The 11,647-nt window shown below is 47.7% G+C and overlaps 5 protein-coding genes across 5 annotated transcripts; 2 read left to right on the plus strand and 3 right to left on the minus strand.

Annotated features, from left to right (window-relative positions):
* Nucleotides 1–1,156: 1,156 nt before the first annotated feature.
* On the minus strand, nucleotides 1,157–2,496 carry ASPVEDRAFT_46647 (aspartate/glutamate racemase family protein). The gene has a single exon (XM_040813606.1). The coding sequence runs from the start codon at nucleotides 2,144–2,146 to the stop codon at nucleotides 1,334–1,336; it is 813 nt and encodes a 270-aa protein (XP_040673068.1). The 5' UTR covers nucleotides 2,147–2,496; the 3' UTR covers nucleotides 1,157–1,333.
* A 1,044-nt stretch (nucleotides 2,497–3,540) lies between these two features.
* ASPVEDRAFT_142154 (uncharacterized protein) lies at nucleotides 3,541–4,575 on the plus strand (the record flags this gene model as incomplete). Its single annotated transcript, XM_040807808.1, has 2 exons — nucleotides 3,541–4,391; nucleotides 4,452–4,575. The coding sequence occupies 2 exons, from the start codon at nucleotides 3,541–3,543 to the stop codon at nucleotides 4,573–4,575; spliced, it is 975 nt and encodes a 324-aa protein (XP_040673069.1).
* A 2,294-nt stretch (nucleotides 4,576–6,869) lies between these two features.
* Nucleotides 6,870–7,073, minus strand: ASPVEDRAFT_94712 (uncharacterized protein; the record flags this gene model as incomplete). The annotated part of the gene is made up of 1 exon (XM_040818768.1): nucleotides 6,870–7,073. A coding segment is annotated over one exon (204 nt), but the record flags the coding sequence as incomplete, so codon positions are not given.
* A 124-nt stretch (nucleotides 7,074–7,197) lies between these two features.
* On the minus strand, nucleotides 7,198–10,001 carry ASPVEDRAFT_46649 (FAD-dependent oxidoreductase). Its single transcript, XM_040813607.1, has 5 exons — nucleotides 9,546–10,001; nucleotides 9,212–9,489; nucleotides 8,791–9,161; nucleotides 8,121–8,737; nucleotides 7,198–8,062 (listed from the first exon to the last, which is right to left on the minus strand). The coding sequence occupies exons 1-5, from the start codon at nucleotides 9,881–9,883 to the stop codon at nucleotides 7,411–7,413; spliced, it is 2,256 nt and encodes a 751-aa protein (XP_040673071.1). The 5' UTR covers nucleotides 9,884–10,001; the 3' UTR covers nucleotides 7,198–7,410.
* Nucleotides 10,002–10,496: 495 nt separating this feature from the next.
* On the plus strand, nucleotides 10,497–11,499 carry ASPVEDRAFT_155182 (uncharacterized protein). The gene is made up of 5 exons (XM_040808446.1): nucleotides 10,497–10,707; nucleotides 10,798–10,941; nucleotides 10,990–11,069; nucleotides 11,142–11,228; nucleotides 11,288–11,499. Exons 2-5 carry the CDS (start codon nucleotides 10,855–10,857, stop codon nucleotides 11,415–11,417), a joined length of 384 nt encoding a protein of 127 aa, XP_040673072.1. The 5' UTR covers nucleotides 10,497–10,707; nucleotides 10,798–10,854; the 3' UTR covers nucleotides 11,418–11,499.
* The last annotated feature ends 148 nt before the right edge of the window (nucleotides 11,500–11,647 follow it).

Consider the following 11,647-nt stretch of genomic DNA (forward strand, 5'->3'; position numbering starts at 1 on the left):
AAGAAAATAGTACGGGGAATTAATTCTAGGGGAAAAGATACTAAGAATTATAATAGAGAATCAGCAGGGAGGGAAGAATCTAAAAATACTAAAGTCTTAGTAAAAAGTACACTACTAGGGTTCTGTGCGCGGCTGTAATCTCGGGGGCGGCCAGCGAGCGCGCGGGCGAGCTATACAATAGGGTGGTGGCTCGGGAACTCCATCCGGGAAGTAGATATATATATAGTAGGACCTCTAGCAGCTAGGGAATAGCTGCTGCTATACCATATAAATATATGATTACTTGAGCTTAGCCTGGCCCTTAATCTACTAGGCTATGCTAATCTAGCTAGTACAGGACTACTATAACTACTAGTGGTTCTAGTACTAGTACTTATATATAGTATCTATATTAAATACTAGATACTAGTACTAGTTAGAATCTTATTAATAAAATAAGTCTATCTAATAATATAATAAAATTAGTAGTAGTATATCTAGTATCTATAAAACTAGAATAGTCTTATTATTCTACTTTAGATCTAGAGATTACTAGATAGTCTAGACTAGCTTAACTATATTAATATAATAAAATTAGTACTATTATTTTAGATAATACTTAATCTTAACTAGTTAGACCCTATACTAGTACTAGCAGTAGATAATAATTTATAGATATATGTGTTAGCCACGCCAACCATGATCCCGTGATCTAACCCATAGACTAAAAAAGGTCCTGAGAAACTGCTCACTAAGCAGTTTCTAGTTCATGGTGATATATAAACCTAACCATGTGGCTCAACTTTGCCTGAATCCTAAGGCACACACATGATCCATCACATAGTAAATCACATGCTTGCTCTTCATGTGATCACATATAGAAGTTTCTTAAATAATAATAATTCTATACTAGATAAACTATAATATACTATAAATATAGTAACTAATTAAGTAAGATAGCTAGATTCTAGTCTCTAAAATTAATCTATAATTATAACTAGTAGACCTATTATATTATATAGCTTAGACTATTACTCTAATAAATCTAATCTAGTTAATCTAGTTACTTTCAGCCTATATTATATATATAATAATAGATTCTAGATTTTAAAATTATAGTTATAAAAAGATAAGTATTATTTTTACTTTTTATAAAATTTATAGCTTAGCTAGAGTAGTATAGAAGATATAATTATATAATCTTTTTTAATCTAGTTATACTCTATCTAGAGTTAGCTATATCTAATAAACCAGGTAGACCCTAATCCAGTCAGATATACAGCCGGATATCACCTGTGGGTTAGGCAGCAAGAACCATACCACGTCTCCTGGTTATGTGTGTGGGAATAGCGATTTACTCGATTTCGATTCTTCCACTATAGGGGTACGACTGTTCAGCAATCAACTCCAGCTGATTCTCTGTCGGAACATTTCCAGCCCCCTTAGTCGAAGCTCCCCAACCAAACTCACGTTTGAGTCGAACGGCCTCGCCCGCTCCTCTGAGGGCAGCAACAGTTGGATCAATAACAGGAACGCCCACCGCTCGCATCAATCCCCGCCAGCACCCGGACATAGCCGTGCAGCCCAGGATGAGAGTCTCTGCGCCATCCTGCCTGACTGCTAGCTCTCCCTGCGTGGCTAAGCTCTCGCGCAAACCTTCGACATTCATTGGCGTAAGATCATCGTTGAACGCCACGTCGATAAGCGGATGCGAGACCGCAGTCCTTGTGTCCGAGAGACAGCGCTGAAGCAATGGGTCTTGTGAGCCCTGCATGTCGTACAGCGACAGCACGGCGTACCTGCACCCAAGCCTCGACACCGTCTGAACGGCCATTTGCCTCGCACCGAGAACAACCATATCATCACCCGCGATCTGCCTGAGCTCGTCCACCATCGGGTCGACGAAGCAATTCACGATGAGCGCATCGTAGTTCTCCTTGCGGCACTGCAAACACGCCCGTATCATTTCGCCGTAAACCAGAGGCCGGAGCACCGGGTACGCCAGGGTTTGGGTGCCTCCGATGCGGTCGGCGAGTGAGGCGACTGTGACGTGGGTGTTTGGGTCCTTGTATTTCATCACTGTTTCCGCCACCAAGTCGTTGAACCCCGCGCCGCCACTGGGGTTGAGTATCATTATTCTGATTTTGGCATCCGGGAGGGACCTCATATTTTGGAAAAGTCGGCGGCGCAATGGAAGGTATTCGCCTAGCCTGGGTATCGGATAGCGCTGCGCGATGTAGTGCTTGGCAGGGAACCCGTGAATAGGTCCTCTGTGGGAGAGGCGCGCCGGAGATGATTTCAGGATGGGTGTTGTTCAGAACAGCACGAGCAAGTACGAGCCCTAATATATTCTCGCGCTCGCGATTGTGATCATTATCATACCGGGGACAGGCCGGGAATGTTCAAACCTTGCTAAGGACAACGCACCGTTCTATTAGCACCCCCCTGGACCAGTGACTCACTGGAACAGGGGATATTAACGTGGACCAGCTCATTAATTTACACCAGCATTCTGTGACGAAACCCTGCAGCGGAGCTGTAATAGAGTTAGCTACTCTTAACAACATAGCTATTATAATAGTCAAGCCTTGAATATAGATTTAATCAACTATAATAAATATATAGAATAATTATTATAACTATATTTTTTAAAATGATAGACTAGCTTATTCATAGAAGTATTTAATATAGAAGATATTAAAAGGTTAGTACTAAGTAGCTATTAAGCTATAAACTAATCTTCTCTACTATCTTGAGATTAAGACACGAGGCTCTCTTTGATCTCAAGAATACCCTGATGGCCTGCCTTGGGAACAGCCGACCTTATCTGACAATAGACATCCCTTGTACCGCCTAGACTGCCCACTTGAGATAAGTCAACGCACGGCCTTGGTAAAAATACAGAGAATACGTCAACAGAGGGATGGGCCACCCTTCGCCTGGTCGAGAATGGAGGATGAGCCACTCGGGAGAACTGGCTGCACGGGATAATAATCCACGATGTAACACGGAATGGAGCTCTATGCACTTGTATGACATGACATGGCTAGAACCTAATGCGCCCTTGCTTCCTCTCCATCAATTGGCGCAACCCTTCATTCTATACCGCAGTCACGAGAACCTGTACACAAGCAAGGAAATGTACGTACTATTGTCATAGCGTCTGTGAAATAGTCAGTATACATACATAGGACATCGGATGAGCACATCCGATAATTGACTGTTTTATTCATGGCTTTTTTCGCAAGCTCGGGTTCTCTCCACAAACCAGCCCACGCAATGACTGTCTCATCTCATGATCCCAGTGACGACCAGGCAACTTTGAAGCCTTGGAAGGCCCTGGCCCAATCCCTCAAGTTCTCATCCGAGCAACAGCACAAGTGGTGGCTCCATACGGCCCCGTTCCTCAACAGTCTCCTAGAACAAGCCGAGTACAGCATCCACCATCAGTACAAATTCCTCAGCTTTTACCAGCAGTTCATCATTGCCACGCTAGGTGACTTTGACGGTGCATCTGCTAGTGTATTGCGCAGCCTCTCTCCAGATATCTACCCCTTGGAAATGAGCACCAATTACAGCAAGAATGGCAAATTGGTTCGTATCGGACTGGAACCCCTCGGTGTTCACGCCGGTACATCGCGCGACCCTCTCAACCAAACCGTCCTCCGACTGTTCTACGGTGAACTTGCAATCCACTTCCCACATGTCGATCTATCCTTGTTGAACCACTTTGAATCGTGCTTCAGCCTCTCTCCAGAGGAGTACAGGCTCGCCGCCTCCCTACCGGTCTCCGATAAAAATATACAAGCGCGGTTCGCAGGATTCAATTTCCAGCGAAACGGAGACATCACCCCCAAGGGGTACTTTGCATTTGGTGCCAAAGCGACCGTCCAGGGCGTCTCCAGGACGGCTCTCGCTTTGAACGCCCTTCGGACCATAAACTCGTACAGCCGTGACTCGAAATATCTCGCTGCCGTTTCGAACCTCGGCGATTTCCTCACGTCCACGGGCCTCGAACCGTTGATGGTCGGGACGGATTGCATCGAATTCACCAAGTCCCGGATCAAAGTGTATGTCACGGCGCCTCAGTTCACAGCAGCCGGCCTGCGCGACCTGTGGACGCTCGGCGGGAGGGTAGACACCCCGCTGACGGCCAAGGGCTTGGAAATCGCTGAGCATTTCATGCGCCTGATTAATTATAAGCCAGAGCACAAGCGCGTGGACGTGGATATTTCCTCCCTCCTTGCCAACTATGAGCTCAGGGTTGGCTCGCCCCATCCGAAGCCTCAAATCTATTTCCCGCTGCACAGGGTGGATGATGAGGAGGCGTCGGGTGCCATTGCCCGTTTCTTTGAGTATCTGGGGTGGCACGGTATTGCCACGACCTTCAAAGAGGATCTGATTTCGAATATGTAACGGTTCCCCAAACTCTCTACTACTAATAACGTGTCACCCTTACTAACTATGAATAGGCCCTCCACATCGTGGAAGGACAACAAGAAAATTCAGAAATGGGCTGCATACGCCTATTCGGAAGCGGGTGTATATCTGACGGTCTACTACAATGCTGCTAGCGCCAGGGCTGGGAGTTTGTAGATCATTTGGTACGACTGCCATAATAGACAGCCAATATAGGTATACGGAGACTGCTGTTGAGATTGAGTTGTTTTTGTTATTTTTTATCTTTACCGACGCCCTGTATGTTTGCCGTCCAATTTTATATCTAGTATGCTCTGTTTCACCTCGTATCCTTATTTCTTGTTCCTAGTCCCTGAACCATCCACCTACATATATTATCCTCAGAGATTACAGTGATGATGTGTCCGGCGCAGCGGAGAGCGATGGCAGACGACAGACCATCGAGTATTAATAGCTATTCTTAGCCCAGCGGGGTTTGGTGTACAATTGGGGTAGATTAAGAAACAGAGAGAAGACTATACCAATCCCGCCTCCGATAATGCCAACGTTCAGGCGGCGCCAGGGGTTCGGGGCAACTGTCATTGTCGCCAGGTAGATGCGGAATCAGTTCCTACCCAAATGTCAATAACTGCCAGGAAATGAAAAAGAGAATATAATTGGATTTGGACCGAGTAAGCTGCACCAGTGTTTGGAATGATGGGATATTCGCAAAGCTTGGCTTTTAAGGCTCGATCGGCCTGGCCGCCGAGTTCTTGCAATAGGATTGTGTGTATGGAGACCTTGGTCGGTAACCCACACGGGCATTGGAGATGTTAATTGGCAGCCATGCCGTGCAACAAAGATAAGCGTTGTCGTGTTCTGGCCATCGACACCTGCACGCGCCGGCATATTGTCGGGTTCCCTGCCACGGAAATCCCCTCATGACTCAAAAGGGCCAGCATTCTTGACCCTGGCTCCTGTCCTGTCCAGTGAACGGCAGATCAGGGTGATGAGGGGTATACTGAGCAATCGACACCGTCCTTCATAGGGTGTTGTCTCCACGTGTGGATGGACTCAAGAAATCCCATCCGTCAGCTTGTGGATACCCCGTAAGGGATACGCGGGATTGCCGTAACGTGGTACAGCAGGGATAAAATCAGTCAAGGGTAACAACGAGCTGCATACTAGCAGGCTCCCTTCTCCCCCTTGCAGCGAAGTAAGGAAAGACTCGTAATGTAAGCTAAACCAGCACATGCGTCTATCCGAATATTTGTCTGGCGTTGTTGTGTTTAGTTTTGTGTAACTAACCCCCTCGCGCAGGTTAATTGTTGACGCAGGGAGCATTCCTTGATGATGGGTGAAGTTGTCTGTTGGAGTGTCTTCTCCGTGAAGCAGTTCACATCCTTGTGAGCTCTGCTCTAGTTCTTGCGTGCTTGTCCTGATTAGCTGAGTCATGCCGGATCCTTTTTGCACTGGTCTCGCGATCCTCTGGGGCAAGTCTTGGGGGTTCGGACCCTCGCTAGTCTACTCCATGCTGGCATAAAAAGTTTCGTGCTGCCTAAATGGCCCCGTACCTTTTCCCTTTATTCTCAAAGCATAGGTAACAGTAGCTGTGCTACGTTTAGAATAGCTCTGACTTCAGCTAGTGTATGCTTAGCTATGGAGCCGCTTATATATACTTCACAAGACTGTTCTGATATACATGTCCTATGACACATATGCCCTTGTTTGTAATGCACTATCAACAGGTATTAGGGAACTCACAGTAATTAAGCTTCATGAATAATGCTGGGTTAATATTGTTAAATAAGAAATGTAGAACTGAAGCTTGCGAAACTCAAACATATGTATTGCAACCAGAATCCTGTTACTGGGCCAGAGAGCTGTTAACATATTTTAAATAACGAGCGATACATCAAGGCTTCCTAATAGTATGATAAACCATGTTAAGCTTTGATTCAAGGTCCTATTTGGGAGCACAAAACTGCAGATTGAAGTATCCTAGCACTATGAATAGTGAAATACCTTAACCCGACTCAGCTCAGGATCGGTTACTATTTGAGGAGTCCAAAAAAGGCCACGGTCCGTTCTGCATCACACCTTTGCATGGACTCAAGAATAGAGACCTAAATTTGACAGGGCCAGAACTTCAACACTAGACCGGCGCGGTCGAACAGGTCCGCAAACTGCGCAGGTGTCTGGTTAACCCTATTGATAATTACCATGATATCTAGATCGCGCTGATGGCTATATCGCTTCGCGATGTTACATTGGCTAGGAGCAGTGTCAGTGCGGTCCCCGTCAAGGCATGCATGGTGGTTTTTATAACCTATTCATAGATAAGGAGACGGGGGTATGGGCCCATTGCCTGCTGGATACTAGTAAAGATGTTCAAGCAGTATTCGTCAGCCCAGTCGTGCCTGTGACAGGAGGGAGCAGCGTTTAGTTGTTCAGTATTCAATTAGATAGACAAAGTGGTTATCGACCACCTTCAAGATATATCGCAGCCAGTAGACGGTTGCTCCCTTTACGGGGCTTGGCGTGAAGAAATCATATGCGAAGTACTTGGCGCGTTCTTGCTCAAGTGCTGCTTTTCCTTCTGCCGGCCATAATTTGGTTTCGGCGAGCTCGATGTCGGCGAGCTCGATGTTAGGCTCGCAGTCCTGAACTACGAGGTTCAGTAGCGGTATTTCTTGCTCAGCTCCAACATGAATCCCCATGTAATATAGCAAGACGACAGAATGAAGCAAACGTCAGCGATTCCATTTCATCCACTCACCCAGGGCTTGATCGCAATATCTGATATTAACCATCCTAAGCCCGGCAATTGGGATTGTTTCTTGATTTCTTACAGAACGACCTTGTCATCTATCCTATCGTGGGCCCAGTCCACATCGGATGATTCCCATACATGGAAATGTAATGTTCGTGGTATACCTTATCACAGTAATATTGAGAATCTGGCTTCACATCCCGTATCTCTATCTTAACGCTACATCCCATCCCACAGCAGACGCTCCCCGCCGCTGAACACTATCGTCTGCGGGTAATATTGGTAATAACTTCCTCCCTCCAAGCCCAACAAACAGCAAACGCCACTCCCGGCCCGCCCGCAATGGCAGTCCCGGCAAAGACCGTGGCAACCTTGAGCAACGAAATCTGGATCCCATAGACCTGAAGGTCAAGAAAAGATAGGATGATCCAAGTCATACCACTTAGCATGGTGAATAGCGCGTCATATTGGAAGGGCGGGAACTCGCGAAACGAAGTCGCGGACGTATCCAGCCGCACATGATAAAATAAAAGACCAGAGACAGCAGCCAGAAGGATGATGGTCCAACGGACATGCACCATATCCGGCCGCTTCTCTTTGGTCGGCGTTGTCGACGAAATGAAAGCGGCAAGCAGTAACTGGAGGCTGGGGACCAGCAAGCCATTGAGCGGCCACATAAAGGCACATATGCGATTCCCCACAGGTGATAGGGTGGTACAACCTGCCCATAAAGGCAGGTAGTAACCCAGGATCAATGCTGGCAGCAACGTTCTCGCGGCGGGAAATCTGATGGAAGAATAGTTTGACACTAGTATGTACTCTAACGGCGATTGAAGGTAGTCCAGAAGGAAATAAAGGGTGGCGGCTCCTCCGATGCCTTGTGACTGGGACACAAATGCCATCAAAATAGGACTGGAGACCTATATTAGTTCACATCCGATCCCCTAGTATATTGGTAGACGGCACTCACAGGATGACACCAGCTAAGCTATGGGAATAGCGATAGCTCTCCAAGAGCCAAATCCCGTACAAAAGGCCAAGGTCTGCAAGGAAGGAAAGCTGTTGTAGCTGAGCAACTGGATCAGACGACGCTTCAAGCACGTAATATGCATTCTGTGGCTTCGCAGGTTGTAGGTACCAAGCTCCCACGTAGCACAGAATTAACGGTGTGGTGTAGAGAACTCGTTTTGGGAAGGACATTTGCTGTAGATTTCGATATCGGATGTCTGCAGGCATCTGACACCCCCTGGAGATTTTTCCGGTCGGGAGATACTCGAGGATTTCCGAGCCCACCTGGGTTAGACAGGTCATGTCAAGGAAAATATCGCTGATATACGGCATCGCATAGCATAACATCAGCCGATGTAGCACACTTTCCCAGGCCTCAACCCGTGTCATCTGGTTGGCAGCGCGGCATATTTTACGCGCTCGGGGCTGCCGTGCCGTCGACCACGCAGACAAGGCACCGTGGAGATCACTCATACTGTATGACGGGGCCGGGAGGTCGACGAATGTCTTCAAGCGATTGGCTAAGCTGGCTGCACTTTCTATTGCGCAGTTGCCTCCCTGGCCCATATTCGGGGTCATCTCGGGGTCAAGTTAGCAGTCATCGCTCTCGAGACCTAAGCTCAATCACGCACCTTGTGGACCGAGTCGCCAATGCAGACGAGTCGATCTGCAACCCATTGCTCGTAGAAAGCTTCCTCAAGGGGCACGTAGGTTTTGCGAATCGCTTTCTTATACAGATCCCCAAACGAAACATCCGGGGAAATACTGACTGGAAAGTATTGAGCCGCATGAGTTTCGCGATCTTCTGCCGTGAACCGTGGAAGGTCCTCCATGGTATAAGTCCGCTCCATCCTGGCGAACAGAAACCAAAAGGTCCGGTGGTTTTTGCCCACCATAATCACGGTGGTGAACCCCTTTCCAAACGTGCGGTACCCGTGCCCCGCTACGAGCTGGTTCATATCTGGTGAAATGCCGAATATGCAAGAATACCGAGCAAGCATTTCTGCCCAGTTAGGACATAAGCATACAACTGCAAAAGCGGACCTCGCTTACCCTTTCTTTCTCGAGTGACACGGTTGCGGGGATGATGCTCTTTGTCAAGGCGGTTCCAGATCTCGGTGCGGATTGTACTGTGAATCCCATCGGCTCCAACAGCCATGCTTCCAGTCCATAGACTGCCATCTTTGCAATGGACAACCACCCCCCCGGGCACATCTTTAACATGCGTCACTTTCTTGTTCAAGAATACCTTGCATTGATCTGGTCCGAGATGATCATATAGGATTTCCAGGACCTTGTGCCGGTCGAGGAACGAAAGCGGGTAGCCATGTCTTCACGGACCATTAACTATGGTGGCCTATGCCGATAGTAAACGCAACCGACTAACCTTTCATGTAGAACAGTTGCAGCTTTATCCTCGAATATCTTGTTCCCTGTCTCTGTGTAATATTGAAAGCGGCTCAATGGCTCAATCTCATGCAGCACATCGTCGAACATCCCTAGCTGATCTAGGATGCCACAGCCTGATGGAGCCAAGCCAATGGAAGCTCCTAATTGAGGTGCTATATCATTGTAGGCCTCTAGCACGAGGTAGTCGATGTTGTATCGTCGCAAAGAATGTGCCAGTGTAAGGCCGGCAATGGAACCGCCGACAATAATCACCCGGAAGTCCCTTCGCGATGCGCAATTCTCCGCACCGAGATTATCAGAGCAGGTCATCGTCATGTTGGAGGAAGCGAGCTCTCTGTTGATTGACAAACAAATGATACTGATCTGCAGTAAGACTCAATGCATCCGTATGACCCAGGGATACTTCTCATGCGTTATATATATGAAAGACAAAAGAGGCTACGGGCCAACTATTTCCCATCTCCGTATCGTCTACACCTCAAGTATGCGAGATATTAATACATTGCAAGTGGAAATCCTGGGTATCACGCAAGGGGGGCATGAGGAGGCATACAGTGCAGGTGTCTTGGAATACCAATGAAAGTAGCACTAGGGCAATGGGTTGATGACCAGGTGTGACAACAATGGTCTAGGTTACTTGCTCGCTCCACCTACAGCTCAAAGTCAGCCAGCTATTGTGGTGTTGGACAGTATGGCTTGAACTTTCTAGACAGGATTTGACATTAGCTGCTTTGTCCTAGAGTTGATTCCGCGCAGTTAGATAACCATGTGATATGCTTAACAACAGACTGTCAAGATAGAGGCTATGCTTCATTGACATGTGGCTCGCCGCCCTGTCACTCCTCCTGCGCCCCTGCTATTTACCAAGAGCCCTTAGCAATCCGCTTGCTGTTGTACGTGGTGGGAACCACACCGCTGATAAAAGGGATAAGCCCCCTTTCTCGGTAGCTATGTAACCCTCAGGAGTACTTGTCCAATTACCTGCTTGTTATTAGCCGAGCCCATTCTCGACTGCCTTGGTATCGACTACATCCTGCCATATGGACTTCAGTCGACAATTTATCAGTTGCCAATCTTTTGATTTGGCCACTGGCGTGCCATTCCAAGGCTCAAACAGAGAGCGCCTCCACATGACAAAGGTATTCACCATTCCTCCTGTTGCTTGGAGACCAAGACCCCAACCATCGAATCCATTATTGAGTGATCTGATCCTTTTAAAACATGGACAGACCCTCCCATCATCCAATCCTCCAGACCACTAATATTCGCCACACCGGACCCTGATAATGCGCTGCTCACTCTTGGCCACCCTTGGGCTTTGCGCCTCGTCGGCCCTGGCAGCAGGCCCGGATGACCTCTACGATATAGCCGTTGTACGTTAAGCTGCTTATATACTTTGTATTATGCTTCTCACAACACAGGTGGAAATGACTGCGTTGGGTCAACAGGTAACAGACATCAAGAATCCAAGAGAGAACGAATGTGTTGCATATGACTCGCTGTATGCCCTTGCCCTACATCATCTGATTGATCATATCCTCTGGTCGTATACACCAGCACTAACAGTGAACAGGACAGGGAGTTATTCGGTCGGGAAGGTGGTGATCACTCCACTTTCTCCTCCTCTGCCCTCGCCCCATGTGAGGTGCACTTTCGACTTGTATGTCCGACAGTCAGACCGTATGTTGGCGACTTGCGAGCTCACCGAAGAACTTGAAGTGCGCCGCACTGCCAAGTGGAAGGCCCAGGAGCCCAAGGAAGCGCCCAGGAGTGGACAATGGACGAAGGAACATGGACATTCTCCCGCGATTTTGTCATCAAAAGCTACAAGTGCTTCAGGCCGAATTAGTGAGCGCACACTACTAGTAGTTGAATTAAGACCGTTGCCCAGCTTCACCTGCACCAATAACAATATACCAACAGACTCTGATGAACTATCACGCTTAGACTGTAGGATCCTCATTACTTTGGTCTAGCTATCGTTTGGTTAACCTGTCCCGGAGAGTAGTGACTGGATGGGGTGGACGGCTCGGTTGGGAATTACGTCAGGCGTAATCTGCAGCTGTAGTAGGCTAGGGC

This window comes from Aspergillus versicolor, assembly GCF_001890125.1.
Source record: "Aspergillus versicolor CBS 583.65 unplaced genomic scaffold ASPVEscaffold_13, whole genome shotgun sequence".
NCBI lineage: Eukaryota > Fungi > Ascomycota > Eurotiomycetes > Eurotiales > Aspergillaceae > Aspergillus > Aspergillus versicolor.